We start from the raw sequence: 15,050 nt of genomic DNA on the forward strand, positions 1-15,050 counted from the left end.
CCCAGCACGACCCACCCCTGCTCCTCCAGCTGGGCCTGTCCCCAGAGTTCAGCAGGAGATTCCGGTTGCCGGGCCAGGCCTGGTGCCCCGAGTGGTGCCCGACCCCAGGGCTCGGCGGCGGAGGGCAGTTCTGGCTGCTGGGCCGGGCATTGTCACGGAGTCCCTGGGCGATGCTCTGGAACTGCTCCCTACAAAGCCAGTCAGGACTCTGGGGCAGTCGCCTTCCTGTGAGCAGCCTGTCTGCAGGACACACAGCTCACACAGCTTCCACCTTCCTGGGTCTGACCTCAGAGCATTCAGCCTCCTCTGCCCCTCCGTGCACTTCCCACAGCGAGTCCGCCCAGGCGGGGCTCCTGGGGAAGCCAGAGGGTCCTGCCCCCCTTCTCCGCAGTCAGACGTGACTCTCAGCCAGCCAGTAAAACAGAAGTTTATTAGACGACAGGAACATGGTCTAAAACAGAGCTTGCAGGTGCAGAGAACGGGACCCCTCGGCTGGGTCCATTTTGGGGGGCAGTGACTCAGACAACCACGTCTGCACTTCACTCCATGTCCCCAGCCAGCCCCAAACTGAAACTCTCTCCAGCCCCTCCTCCTCTGGGCTTTGTCCCTGTCCCGGGCCAGGATGTCACCGGATTCCTTTGTTCTCCAACCCTTTAGCTCTCACCTTGCAGCGGGGAAGGGCCAGGCCATCAGTTGCCAGGAAACAGGGTGTCGACCATTCTCTGTGTCCAGACCCCTGTACACACCTGCCCTCTAGGGCTCTGCAATGATCATACACCCTTACCCCACCCCCTAGAGATTTAAGAACTGCATAGGGGAAACTGAGGCACCCCCACACTATTCAGAGGAAACATTAAGAACAGTCCCACTTCGTCACATCTCTCCTCCCTTTGAGATCGAACTGAGCTGGGTTACTTTAGCCGGTGACCTGGGGAAGTTAGAAGCCACCAACATTCCCATGGATGCCCCAGCATCTCTCCCATTCCTTGGTGGGAGTTACACCAGGCCCTTCCAGTTTCACGCCCTCCCTTAGGTCGGGGTGGTCGATAGCACTCGCAGGCCGCATGTGGGAAGGTTTATGTGGCCTGTGCCCTTTGGCCACCCCAAAACCCCAGGGGGTCAAACTGGGATTGGGTCTTCTCCCAACGCTCCAGTCTGGAGGGCTGCAATTCAGTCTGTCTTGGTTAAGGGCCCCCATCTGGACCTGGGCCACATACTGTTCACTTACAGAACTAGCATGGAGACATTCCTTTCTCAACAACCTTGCCTCCCCAACAAGCTGGCCAAACACAGCCACTTGGTTATAGGACTGTTTAACTTTCTTAACAGCTTTCACTCCGTCTGAGACCTTCTCAAAGCTCTCCACACTGGATCTTTCAACTGGAAAGTCAGTGGATCCATTCACAACAGAAAATTTCTGGCTGTTAGGAACAGAGACTTTCTTGATTAAATCACTTTCACACCCTTCAGTTGCAGTAAACTGCTTGCAAAGACTCCATGAGGATTCCTTTCCCTAGGGCTTTTCTATGCAACAATTCACCCCTCACAGAAATTCTGCTCTTACCCTCTTCACCTAGGGCTTGCTCTAGAGGAACACTTTCCTGAGCAACAACAGACTCTTTCTGGGTCTCACTTACATCCAGAATTACCTCTGGCCCATCAGGCGGATTCCTACACAATCCCCTTTCAGGCAAACTTACAGACTTCCTAGATAAAAGGTCAGAAGCATTCTCCTTCCCTTTACCACACACTAGCAACAGGCAAAATACAAGCACCAGAATTGTCTGGTCTCTGGGATTTTACATAGACACTAACTGGATGTGACCTAGTTACAGTACCATTCTCCCGAGCAGACACAAACTTAGGACCATTCTCTTCCTGGGCTTTAGCTGAATCCAGAACAAATTCTGAGACAACTTCACTACCCTCAACCATCGCAGGCTGAAAGGTCCCTTCTGTCTGCTCCACAGACAAAGAAGAGCCGGACACACTTTCTCCTTTCCCAGACACACAGCTTGGGATCTCATTCCCCTTGTCCTGCACACAAGGCTGGTCACAGACAACTACTTGGAGATCAGGGTAGCTCCCTCCATAGGCAAGTCAATACCCCTGACAGACACAGGCACGTTTCCTTCACTGTCACAATTCTCCACCCAGCTAACAGGTAAGGTCCAGGGACACTCGTCTTCCACTCTCCTCGCCTTCCCCCACTGCTGACTAGACAAAGCCATCAGCTCATAAGGCTGCCTAGGTTCATCCAGACTTTTCTTACCAAGCACCTTGCCACCCCCAACAGATCCCCTGCCCTGCCTGTGTCTCCCCCCACTCAGCTGGGGTCTCAGCTCCCACTGTGCTCAGCGCTGCCCTTGCTGTCCCAGTGGGGGTAGGCAGCGAGCTCCCTGCTTTCCTCACAGCATCAGAGCCAGCGTGAGCCCCCTCTCCAGTGTGCAAGGGAGGCGGGGAGCCCCAGGGGTCTGGTTACACACAGGCAGGTAGCCTGAGGCGAGCAGTTCCTCCCCCCTGCCAGCCAGGTCATCTGCATTTTCACTGACAATTTCCCTCTCCCCTCATTGTTTTCCCTGGATTCAAATTCAAACCCTTGGCCGTTACAGGAGCAGGGCCTGGATCCTGTCCCAAAGAGACACAGTCACCCCACAACAGGGTCTCGCAGCTGGTATCCTAGAGCACCCCAATGGCCAGCCAGCCCCACCCCTCTTGTGTCTGCACAGGGATCTGGGCCATAGGCAGGGCGAGGGGCTTCGTCCCTGGGACCCTCACCCAGCTCACACAGCCCCTCAGCATCTGAGGCTGCACCACCCAGGGACTGACAACGGTTCTCTCTGTCCCAGGATCTCGCCACCCCAGAAATGTCTCCCCATTGACCATCACCTTCCGCTCCCACTGGAGGTCCGAGGGGCCTGACCCCAGGAAACTCCACACAGACATATAGGTTGGGGTCAGGAGTGGGAGCCTGTCCACCTCCCCACCCACCTGGCTGACAGAGTCTATGGCCTTGGGACCCAGCAAGGGAGCTAGACACCGGGGCTTTTCCGCAGGGTCCCCCCGGTTCAAATCTCCAGCCTGCTCAAAGGCAGTAAGGTGGGCATCGATATCCCCCCCTCCTTAACCAGGGGCAGCAATTTAGTCTCAAGGTTCCCTGCGGAACTGGCCCCCCAGGGTCTATCCCCACTCACCCCTGGGGGGTCCCCTAGGCCTCTCCGCTCCCCCACCGCCAGTTCATGCTGCTGCTGCTTCTGCAGCTCTTTCTTGGACTCTCGCTGTCTCTCACAGTCCTCTTGCTCTCTCGGACTCAGCTCCAATCCCGTCCGTCTCCGATCCCCCGATGGGGAACCTGATCGTGAAGACCCCCGTCTGGTTGGGGACAGGAGTTTTCGGGATGCCTGGCTACCACTCCAGCTGCTCCCGGATCCTGCTATAGCCCCATTTGGGTCAGGAATCTGTTCCTTAGAGCGGTCATCCTCCTCCAGCTGCACGATTAACTGTGCTTTGGTGAACTTTCCAATGCTCAACACTCTCTTTTTGCAAAGGGTTACAATGTCCTTCTTAAGGAGACGGTGACAGGCCATCACTCCGCTCTTCGCAAGTTGTTGTGGACTCACAGGCCTGTGTGCTCTCAGCTCCCCACGGTTTCCAGGGAGAACCCCAAGTATGCCAGCTTTCTCGAGGTCACCACCTCTTTGCCAGGGTCGAGCTGCAGACTCCTCTGCCCCTGGGACCGCTCGCTTCAATCCCCTGGGGAACCTTGTTACTGCAAAAGTCCTTCTCTCTCCCAGGACCAAGCCGCAGGCTCCTCCACCCCTGAGACTGCTCACCGCAGTCCCCAGGGTGACCCCATTACTGCACAGTCCTTCTCGCTGGTCACACACTCCCAGGGGTTAACTGCCCCCCGAAACTGCTCCTCTCTGAGCCTTCAGCACGCCTGGTCCTTGTCAATCCCCCTTCGTTTTACTGCTCCCCAGTCACTTACTGCAGGAAGCGCCATCCACGGGGTGCAGTACATCCCACCTCTGCCACCAGTTGTCACGGACTCCCTGGGCGATGCTCTGGAACTGCTCCCCATGAAGCCAGTCAGGACTCTGGGGCAGTTGCCTTCCTGTGAGCAGCCTGTCTGCAGGACACACAGCTCACACAGCTTCCACCTTCCTGGATCTGACCTCGGAGCATTCAGCATCCTCTGCCCCTCCGTGCGCTTCCCCCAGCGAGTCCGCCCAGAGGGTCCTGCCCCCTTCTCCACAGTCAGACGTGACTCTCAGCCAGCCAGTAAAACAGAAGTTTATTAGACGACAGGAACATGGTCTAAAACAGAGCTTGCAGGTGCAGAGAACGGGACCCCTCGGCTGGGTCCATTTTGGGGGGCAGTGACTCAGACAACCACGTCTGCACTTCACTCCATGTCCCCAGCCAGCCCCAAACTGAAACTCTCTCCAGCCCCTCCTCCTCTGGGCTTTGTCCCTGTCCCGGGCCAGGATGTCACCGGATTCCTTTGTTCTCCAGCCCTTTAGCTCTCACCTTGCAGCGGGGAAGGGCCAGGCCATCAGTTGCCAGGAAACAGGGTGTCGACCATTCTCTGTGTCCAGACCCCTGCGCACACCTGCCCTCGAGGGCTCTGCAATGATCATACGCCCTTATCCCACCCCCTAGAGATTTAAGAACTGCATAGGGGAAACTGAGGCACCCCCACACTATTCAGAGGAAACATTAAGAACAGTCCCACTTCGTCACAGGCATGGTGCCCCGAGCGCTGCCCATTGGAGCGTCCCTTGCTAGGGAGGTACTCCTGATCCCGTTCCCAGTTGGCCAGTGCCCAGGAAGGGGGCTGGAGGGGGGGGGGCTGGAGGGCATCTTCCTGCCCTCCCTGTTGCCGTGTGCAGTGCCATCGTCCTGAGGCAGGATCCGGTTGGTTCTGGTAGCACAGTGACTCCTCCACCCCACTGGGCTTTCCTGCTCAGCTGGGCACATGGTACTCGGGACTGGAGAAACCATGGGGCTGGGGCCCCTGTGCTGACTTAACCCAGCTGTTGAGTGGCCGCAGCATGCCTTCGAACCCAAACTGTGCACTAGCCCCAGGAGGGGAGTGGGGTCTGGTGGCTAGAGCGGGGGACTGGGAGCCAAGACTCCTGGGTTCTCTCCCCAGCTCTGGGAGGGGAGTGGGGTCTGGCGATTAGAGCAGGAAGCTGGGAGCCAGGACTCTTTCCCTGCAGCGCCTGGTGCCCTCCTGCCCCCAGGTGACGCTGTCTCTCTCCCCTGCAGCACTCCACCCTGGCCAGCAGCCGTTCGGAGAAGGGCTCGTCGTGGTCCAGCCGGTCGCTGGGTGCACGCTGCCGGAACTCCATCGCCTCCTGCACCGACGAGCAGCCCCACATCGGCAACTACCGACTCCTCAAAACCATCGGCAAGGGCAACTTCGCCAAGGTCAAGCTGGCCCGGCACATCCTGACAGGCAGAGAGGTGAGGTTGCGGGGGCCACGGGGCAGCACTCTGTGGGGTTGGAGGCTATAGGGTGGTCATGGGGCAGCGCTCCAGTGAGGGCAGGGGCAATGGCTCAGCGCTGCAGAGGGCCATGGGGCAGCGCGCTAGGGAGGGCAAGTAAGGGATACGGGGCGGGGGGGGCCCATGGGACAGCGCTCCGGGGAGAGCAGGGGACGTGGGGAGCCACGTGGCAGCACTCCACGGAGGGTGGGGGACGTAGTGGGGCTCTCTGGGGTAGTGTAAACTGAGGGGGTGCACAGGGGAGCTCAGATGTTGGGGGGGCACAGGGGAGATCTCCAAGGGGGGGCACTGGGAAGAGTGGGGGAGGTTGAGGTGTCAGGGGCTGCTGGAGTATAGCACAAGTGCAGATGGGGCAGGGGAGTGGAGGAGCGTATGGGGCACAAAGAGGGAAGTGGGGGGCGCAGGCACTGAGTGCCCTAAAACCCCCCCCCGCCCCCCAGCCAGAATCTGGTTTGTTTGTAGGTGGCAATAAAAATCATCGACAAGACGCAGCTGAACCCCACGAGCCTCCAGAAGGTGAGCATGAGCGGAGGGGGAGGGGCCCCACACCCTGCAGGTGCTGGCAGACCCATGCCCTGGGGAGGGGGCAATGTCCCGGCAGGGGCTGCGCTGCCCGGGGGCTGGGCCTGGAGGGACAGAGGTAGCCAGGCCTGGGACTGGCAGGACGGGCAGCAGCTCCAGGCCACCCTGGATGGGGGTTGCCCCCCACCTCCCGCTGGCTGCCCACGGCACAGCTCCGACGCCAGCGGCTGGGTTCCCAGGCTTCACAAAGAGCCCATTGTGCTCTGGGCTGGGAGAGGGGGGGCTCTGGCCCTGGCATTTGGGTTCCCCATGCCTGCGACTTCCTCACTGTGCTTCCTCCGTGAGCTCGGGTCCCATACCCAGCACCCCACCCCGCTATCCTAGGGAACCATCCCTCGGCCCTGCCTTGCGCCTCTCCGCGCAGCTAATCTGGGACACCCACCCCGCCCGGCACCTGCCCCCGTTTCCCATCCACCCCAGGACACCTGCCTCGCTCCTGTCCCCCACCTCGGGACACTACCAGCCCCAGCCCACACTGGCTGCCCCAGCCCCTGGCATTGACACGGGCTCCCCTCCCTCAGATCACTGCTCTAATTAGTGCCCAGAGGCCAGACTGGTCGCTGTGGTAACAGCTGCTCCAGAGGCATCTCCAGGGGCTGCTAATTAGCAAAGGAGCTGTGGGTGGGGAGCAGATGAGAACAAACCCCTGAGCCAGCCCATCCCCTGCCATAGGGCCAGATCAGAGCCAGTGCTCCCCAAGGGGAAAGAGCCCGTGTTCCATTCCCTGTCCCCCTCAGCCACTCGCCCGCCATGGGGTCAGATCAGAGCCGGCACCCCCAGAGGGGAAAGGCCCTGTGTCCCCTTCCCTGTCCCCCTCAGCCACTCGCCCGCCATGGGGTCAGATCGGAGCCGGCACCCCCAGAGGGGAAAGGCCCCGTGTCCCCTTCCCTGTCCCCCTCAGCCACTCGCCAGCCATGGGCCAGATCAGAGCCAGCGTCCCCCCCACCAGGGGAAAGAGCCCATGTCCCCTTCCCTGTCCCCCTCAGCCACTCGCCCGCCATGGGTCAGATCGGAGCCAGCGCTCCCCGAGGGGAAAGAGCCCATGTCCCCTTCCCTGTCCCCCTCAGCCACTCGCCAGCCATGGGGTCAGATCGGAGCCAGTGCCCCCCAGAGGGGAAAGGCCCCGTGTCTCATTCCCTGTCCCCTTGAACCAGTTGCTCCCCTGCCGTGGGGCTGGACTGGAGCCAGTGCCCCCTAGAGGGAAAGGCCCTGGGGGGCTAGAGGTGGTGGGGCAGGTGAGGAGGAGTTGTGAGGCTGTTTAACACCCCCCACACACACACCCGTCTCTCTGCCCCCTGCAGCTCTTCCGGGAAGTGCGGATCATGAAGGGCCTGAACCACCCCAACATCGGTGAGCTGGGGTCCGGGGGTCTGGCTCTGGGGCTCAGCAGCACGGGGGCGATGGGGCCTGAGCAAATGACAGCCCCAAATACCCTGTCCCCCAGCCACAACAGCCTCTGCCAGTTGAGGGGATCCGGGCCCTGGCACCTCTGCTCGGTGGGCACTGCCCCTGCAGGTCCATCAACTACAGGGGGTCAGAGCCCTCCTGTGTGTGTGTGGGGTGGGGGTCGGGAGGGTCAGGCCCCTCCCGTGATGGCGTGTGAGTGGGGGAGGGGCAGGCCTGACCAGTGATGGGTCTGGGGCAAGGGAGAGACAGGCCCATCCTGTGAGAACATTTGGGACAGGTGTTGGGTGGGAGTCGGGCCGTCCTGTGGGGACATTGTGTAGGAGGGCCAGGCCCGGCCCATGAGGGGGTTTGGGAGGGAGGGTCAGGCCCATCCCAGGAGGGTGTTTGCGGGATTGTGACCCATATATTTCAGAGGAGGGTCTAGCACGCTCCGTGTGAGTGCAGAGGTTCTGGTCTGTGACAATGCAGCTGTGGGCACGTCTGCCGTCTCCCGGCTGGCGCGTGGGGCTGTCTGCAGGCTCTGGGGCTGTCTGCAGGCTCCGGGGCTGTCCGCAGGCTCCGGGGCTGTCCGCAGGCTCCAGGGCTTCTGGGAGCGAAGCGGGCTCTGGACAGGGCAGAGCTGTGGAGGGAGCAGACAGGCAGCAGCGAGGGGTAGAGTGAAGGCTGGTGACTGTGCAAAACTTCCCCGAGTATTTCCAGATGTTGGGGCTGGGTCACCCCAACTCCCTTTGCCCCAGCTGCCCAAGGGCGGGAGCTCCGGAGTGCAGGGAGCCTGGGCAGCCCCTAGCAACAGAGCTGAGGGGTTTGCCTGGGAATTTCCTTCTTTTTGCCATCACAGATCAGAGCTGTCTCTGCAGTGTCATGGCCCCCAGCCCTCTGGAAGGGATCCATGCTGTGCTGCGAAGGGCGTTTTCAGAGACGCCCCTCCCCATCCCGCGTGGGGAGTAACAGTGCCGCCCTGTCCACACCACCAGGAGCTAGGGTCACTGGGGCTTGCACAGGGAGTGAAGAAGCTTCCAGCCTCACCATGGGAGAGACCCCGACCAGGGCCCCAGCGGCAGGCACCATGTGGGCTGTGCGGGTGAGAGTGGGGCTCGCTGGGCGATGTCGGGAGCTGGGCCTTGACCTGTGTCTCTCATTACAGTGAAGTTGTTTGAGGTGATAGAGACGGAGAAAACACTCTACCTGGTGATGGAGTATGCCAGTGCTGGTGAGAATGCCCCCTGCCGTGCCAGCAGCCCCTGCCCCGCCATCTGCTCCCCCAGGCCTGTGCCATCTGCATGCCTGCAACCCCTGGGGGTGTCTGTGCTGCACCTGGAGCTCTGGACCCCTCTGTGTTCCCGCACCCCCTCGCTGCATGGCCCCCAGATCCCTCTGCCCGGCTCACCTCCAGTGTTCTATGGGCTACAGCCCCACCCAGCCTGCCCTGGGGTGCAGTCTTGCTCTGGGACCCTCTGAGCCTGTGGGTAGCGATGGGAGCCAGCCTGGCCCAGCACCCCAAAGGCCTCCCCAGCAGTCACAGCCTGGGGAGATAGACAGGTGTGGCGGGGAGGCAGGACCCCTGCCTGGCATGTCCCCACCCCACCCCACCCCACCCCACCCCTCCTGACCACAGGTCCTGCCTGACATATCCCCTCCCACCGCCCCCCCGACCAGGGGCCCTGCCCAGTGTGACCCCCCCCCACAGCTTCTTTTGACAAGGGGCCTGTCTGGCGTGACATGCCCCCACTCCATCCTGACCAAGGGCTCTGCCTGGTGTGACTCCCCCTGGTGTGACTCCCCCCACATCCCTGCCTGACCAGGGATTCTGCCTGGCGGGATGCGCCCTCTTCCCTCCCACAGCCCCTCCTGATCACAGGCCCTGCTTGGCTCCCCCCCATGCTGCTAAAATTATCCTCGCTCTGTTTAAAATAAGCCAAGCCACTAGGCCCCTGCAGGTGCCACCCACCTGGCAGCTGCTTCCCTGGCGCAGGCTGGCACTGGGAGCCAGGCGGGGGGCGTACACATTCCCATCCATTCCAGTGGCTCCATGGGCGGCTCCCATCTGTGCCTGCGGGCTGGTGCCACCTGGGCTCAGGCTCATCCCATCGTGGACGCTGCAGGGTGCGGTTGGGTGGGCCAGTGTCGGGTGGGGGGCATGAACCCTGGCACAACCAGCCTGGTTGGCCGCTCTTGGGGAATGTGTGGGGTCTCCATGCCCCCCATGGCCTGCTGTAATGGACCCCCCCCGGCACTACCCCCTGCCACTACAGACTGCTCCTGACTGCACCCCCTCCCTGCAGGCGAAGTCTTTGACTACCTCGTGTCACATGGACGGATGAAGGAGAAGGAAGCCCGGGCAAAATTCAGACAGGTCAGGACAGAATCTGGACAGGGGAATGGACAAGAGCCCTGCCCACCCCAGCAGGGGGCGCTGTGGGGAGCAGGCAGGCGCTGGCTGTGGGGGGAGCTGGCAGCAGGGATTGTGGGGAGCGAGGTGGGAGTTCTCTGCACCCCTAGCCCCCGCCCTGTTGGGTACATCACTTTAGCTCAGGGCGGAGTCTCTGGTCAGCTCCAGCCTGAGGGATGAGGGCGGGGGGGTGGGGGGGGGCTGTATGATCTGTGTGCTCTGTGGAGGGGCTGTGTGTGTGGTGCGGGGGGCTGCTGGCTCTGCACGTGGGGGCTGCGTGTTCCGTGGGGGTGCTGTGCTGATGGCTCGGGGGGGCTGCGTGTTCTGCACGGGGGGGGGCTGCGTGTTCTGCACGTGGGGGCTTCGTGTTCTGCGGGGGGGCTGTGCTGACGGCTCGGGGGGGCTGCGTGTTCTGCACGTGGGGGGGGCTGCTGGCTCTGCATGTGGGGGCTGCGTGTTCTGTGGGGGGCTGTGCTGACGGGTCGGGGGGTGCTGTATGTTCTGCGTGGGGGGGGCTGTGTGCTCTGTGGAGGGAGGCTGCGTTGCTGGCCCTAGTCTGTGGGGCAGAGGCTGAGTGGTGTGTGTGGGGTAGGGGTAGGGGGCAGTGGAGAGTGGAAGGGCTCTGCTGCTGACCCTCTTGTGCAGGGATTCTCAAACTGGGGCTCATGACCCTTCAGGGGATCAGGAGTTATTACACCGAGGGTAATGAGCTGTCAGCCGCAGCCCCCAAACCCCACTTCACCTCCGGCATTTAGAATAGCGTTAAATATAAAAAGGTGTTTTTAATTTGTAAGGGGGGTCGCCCTCGGAGCCTTGCTGTGTGAAAGGGGTCACCAGTACAAAAGCGTGAGAACCACTCTTCTTGTGTGTGGCGGGGTGTGTGGGGGGGGGTGGGGGGGGAGGGTTTAAGGGCTCCCTGCTGGGAGCCGGCCTGGAAATCTGGATGGGCGCTGCCTTCCCAGCCGTCGATCCCTGGCAGCAGAGCACTCGTCTTACAGGAGCAGTTCCCCTTCTGGGGGGCAGCGGGGGTGGGGGAGCAATGTGGGGCAGAGGATGGCGTCCGTTAGTCCCATAGTCACTGCCAGCTCTGCCCCCAGATCGTCTCGGCCGTGCACTATTGTCACCAGAAGAACATCGTGCACCGAGACCTGAAGGTGAGTCACCCCACCCGGGTTCTGCCCCTCTCCCCACCCTGGGCACTGCGCCAGCATCCCCCCAGGCCCCCCCCCGTGTACTTACCCTCCCCCCAGACCACACCAGACCTGAAGGCAAGAGTTCCTTTCTGCCCCAGCCCAGGCCCTCTCCCAGCACCCGCTCCCCCTTGTTCCCTCCCTCCCAGGCACTGCCCCTATCCTCCCACCCCCTCCCCCCCCCGGCTGTGGGAGTGGGGCCTGACCCTGACGTACCCCAGCCCCCCAGCTGTGGGGGCGTGGCCGGACCCTGCTGTGCCCCCCATCCCCCCCCAGGCAGAGAACCTGCTGCTGGACGCCGATGCCAACATCAAGATCGCTGACTTCGGGTTCAGCAACGAGTTCACGCTGGGCTCCAAGCTGGACACGTTCTGCGGGAGCCCCCCCTACGCCGCACCCGAGCTCTTCCAGGGCAAGAAATACGATGGGCCCGAGGTCGACATCTGGAGCCTGGGGGTCATCCTCTACACCCTGGTCAGCGGCTCGCTGCCCTTCGACGGGCAGAACCTCAAGGTGAGCAGGGGGGCATGGGGGCACACAGGGATGGGGGGGTGTTGACTCAGGGGCATGGGGGTCCTGGGGGGACATGGGGATGGAGGTGTTGGAGGGTATGGGGGTGGGGAGATGGGGGTACAGGGGGTCCTGGAGGGACACAGAGCTGTGGGTGTTGGGGGGGCATGGGGGTGGGGAGATGGGGGTACAGGATGTCTGGGGAGGCATGGGGGTGGGGAGATGGGGGCACAGGGGGTCCTGGAGGGACACGGGGCTGTGGGTGTTGGGGCGGACATGGGGGTGGGGAGATGGGGGCACAGGGGGTCCTGGAGGGGACATGGGGCTGTGGGTGTTGGGGGGGCATGATGGCAGGGCCAGCGCTTAGCCCGGCGGAAAGGCAATCTCTAGCTCTGGCTGTGTTTTCTGCAGGGCCTTGTCCCCTGCATCACAGAGGAGGCTCTGGGTCCCTATAGCCAGAGCCTGGGCACAGAGCTGGGGCCCAGGGGACCCTACAGCCTTGCTAGGCAGAGCCCAGTCCCTGCCTTGCATCGGAGTTGACCCCCCCTTTGTATGTGGAGGGGGAGGGGGGAACCCTTTGGGGCCAGTTCCTAGCCAAGTCTCTGGGGATGGCTCAGCAGGTCCCGGGCAGGCAGGGAGGCTGGCGGGGGGATCCCTGCCTGACTTGACCCTCCCTCATCCCCCCAGGAGCTGCGGGAGCGAGTGCTGCGAGGCAAGTACCGCGTCCCCTTCTACATGTCCACAGACTGCGAGACCATCCTGCGCCGCTTCCTGGTGCTCAATCCTGCCAAGCGCTGCACCCTGGAGGTGAGTGCCCCGGGGAGGGAAGGCTGGCAGGGTGTCCCCGGGAGAACCGGGACCTCCCGGCATTCCCTGTGCTCAGTCCCTTGGCATTCCCCATTCCCTGTGCCCTCCATCGATCTAGGTCGGTTACACCCTGCCCGGAACAACCTATTGGCAGCCCCCAGACAGTGTGGTGCCTCCCAGCCCCGCCTCTGCTCCTGGAGTAACTGTTTAACCCTTTACACCCTGTGCAGAGCAGTGCAAAGCCCAGAGGGAAACCGAGGCACACAGGGGCATCATAATAATATTACCAACAATTCCCACTTCCTCACCCTGCTGCTCCTGTGCTCTGTGGCCCCATTTACCCAGCCCCCCCAACTCTGTCCGTGGAGCTGGGACGCCATCTTTGCCCTCTGCTCTGCACTGTGCCCCCCGAGTGGCAGCAATCCCCATGGGAGCGAGCTCTCATTAAGCTGTTTCTGCCTGCACAGGGCCCTGCCTGGCGCTGTCTCCCCAATGACTGTAATTAGTGTAATTGACTCAGGGGATAATTACAGGGTGTCTGAGACCCAGGCAGGCTCCGTGCAGCCCCCACAGAGCTCAGCCCCCTGCGCGGGTGGGATCTGCAGAGCCAGCAGGGAGTCCCTGGGGAGGTGCGGCTCCTGCAGGTCATGGGAGCTCCCTGGGGGCCAGAATTTGGGCTGTCGGGCTCCCTAACCCACAGCATCTCTAGACACACAGCAGGGATGGGGCCCAGGTGCACTGGAAGGAGTGCACTGAGTCCTTTGTCTCTGCTCCTGGTCTGCAGGCCCTGCCGGGGATGGAGGGTCTGCCCAGTGGTGGGAAGACACAGCCTGTTCCCCAGCGGGGAGATGCAGGCTGCGTCCTGAGGGGTGCCGGGGGGGAGATTCTGCCCTTGTCCCGCTGGGGGTAGGGGTGTGATGGGTGCCTGGCAGGGAGAGACAGGCCCTGTCCTGGGGCGGGGGCAGAGTGATGGGTGCCGGGCAGGGAGACTTCCCATGGGGTTGATGGGTGTGTGGCGGAGGGAAGACGCAGTCCTTGTCCTGGGGTGTGTGGCGGGGGCGGGGGTTGATGGGTAAGTGGCAGGGGCAGATGCAGCCCCTGTCCCGGTTGTGGAGCGGGAGGAGTGCGTAGTGACATGGCCCTTCCCCCAGTGCGGAGGCGTGTGTGTATGATGGGTGCGTGGTGGGAGGCAGACGCGGCCCTTGTCCCAGTTGTGGGGGGGGCGGCGATGGATGTGTGGCAAGGGGCAGTCGTGTCCCCTGTCCCCATGGGAGGGAGGGTGAGGGGTGCTTGGTCTCGAGATGCAGCCCCCACACCAGGGAAGCCCGAGACCTCCTAATCCATCCCTTCTCTCTCAGCAAATCATGAAGGACAAATGGATCAACATCGGCTACGAGGGCGACGAGCTGAAGCCCTACAAGGAGCCTGAGGAGGATTTTGGGGACACCAAGCGCATCGGTGAGGGTCCAGGGCTCTGCTGTGCTGAGTGAGCACCACTGTCTGGACCCTGATGACCAAGGGGGGAACGCCTATTGGGGGAGCATTTGTCTGCAGTCCCTCTGAGGTTCACGGAGGGGCTCTGCTTGGCACCAGTTAGGGGAGGGCTCACTGAAGTGGCCTGAGCTGACTGGCTGTGGGACAGAGCGAGACTACGGCCCCACGGCCTTGACCCTTGTCCGACCCCCCCCGCCAGGGCAGCTGCACAGGGTCCCAGGGCCGGGACATGGCCCCTTCATCCCAGCCCCGACAGGGCTCAGAAGTACCTGGGCAAATGGGCGCTGCCCATGGGCCTATCATCTAGCCCAGGGGACACACGGGGCTTGTGCCATCTGGCGGGGGCTGGACGCTGCATGGCACCTGCCCCAGCAGGGGTGGGGGTGGTGTCTGTGCCAGAAGTGAATCCAACCCCTCTCTTCCAGAGGTGATGGTGGGAATGGGATATACCCGCGAGGAGATCAAGGAAGCCCTGAACAGCCAAAAATACAACGAGGTCACGGCCACCTACCTCCTGCTGGGCAGGAAGAACGAGGTGAGTGCAGGCCCAGGGGAGCCTGGGGCCTGATCTGGAGGTGGGGAGGACCCATGGGGAGCCTGTGATGCGTTTCCCCTGGGATGCAACCTGGAACTGAGGTATCGCTGAACCCTCTGTCTCGCCAGTCTGGGCTCCCTTTTAAATGATTATATGTAATAGCATACAGATCAAAGTACGTTACCATAAAAAATAAAACCGCAATCTAAATTCTCTAAACTGGATAGGATTAAATAGTTAGATAGTACAAACTGTCCACCCAGCTTCCCTACACAGGCAGGCTTCCTTCTTTCCTGCCTGGCACCCCCCATTCAGTCTTTGTTCCTAAGGTGTTTCCAGGTGTTGTGTTGAGAGGGAGTGAGGCTCTCCCGGTTGAACTGACTTCCCCCTTTTATAGTTTATTCCATGTGGAAGGAGCTTCTTTGTTTCAAGCCAAGCCCCCAACCCAGTGTGTGGAAAAACACAGGCACTAAAATGGAGTCCAGTGTCCCCTTATCTAGTCACATGCCCTTTTATGCTTCGATGAGTCACTTTCTCCAGACCAGTCACAATTATAGACCTCTGTCATATAACTCCATAGTTCAAAGATGAGCAGTCCCTGTCTTTCTAATCTCTCCTAATGTAG

At 61.7% G+C, this 15,050-nt stretch overlaps 1 protein-coding gene across 2 annotated transcripts in view; it reads left to right on the forward strand.

The window, feature by feature from the left end:
* The window catches only part of MARK4 (microtubule affinity regulating kinase 4), a 60,180-nt gene that overhangs the window by 24,748 nt on the left and 20,382 nt on the right, over window positions 1–15,050 (forward strand). For both annotated transcript variants that reach the window (XM_084612702.1, XM_084612701.1), the window contains exons 2-11: window positions 5,272–5,469; window positions 5,974–6,027; window positions 7,395–7,443; window positions 8,645–8,710; window positions 9,783–9,853; window positions 10,987–11,043; window positions 11,356–11,592; window positions 12,277–12,396; window positions 13,755–13,854; window positions 14,316–14,425. In XM_084612702.1, the coding sequence (XP_084468828.1) occupies window positions 5,272–5,469; window positions 5,974–6,027; window positions 7,395–7,443; window positions 8,645–8,710; window positions 9,783–9,853; window positions 10,987–11,043; window positions 11,356–11,592; window positions 12,277–12,396; window positions 13,755–13,854; window positions 14,316–14,425 (1,062 nt within the window). The remainder of the gene's footprint in view (window positions 1–5,271; window positions 5,470–5,973; window positions 6,028–7,394; window positions 7,444–8,644; window positions 8,711–9,782; window positions 9,854–10,986; window positions 11,044–11,355; window positions 11,593–12,276; window positions 12,397–13,754; window positions 13,855–14,315; window positions 14,426–15,050) is intronic.

The sequence above is a fragment of the Lepidochelys olivacea genome, assembly GCF_965140295.1.
Source record: "Lepidochelys olivacea isolate rLepOli2 genome assembly, chromosome: 23".
NCBI classification, from domain to species: domain Eukaryota; kingdom Metazoa; phylum Chordata; order Testudines; family Cheloniidae; genus Lepidochelys; species Lepidochelys olivacea.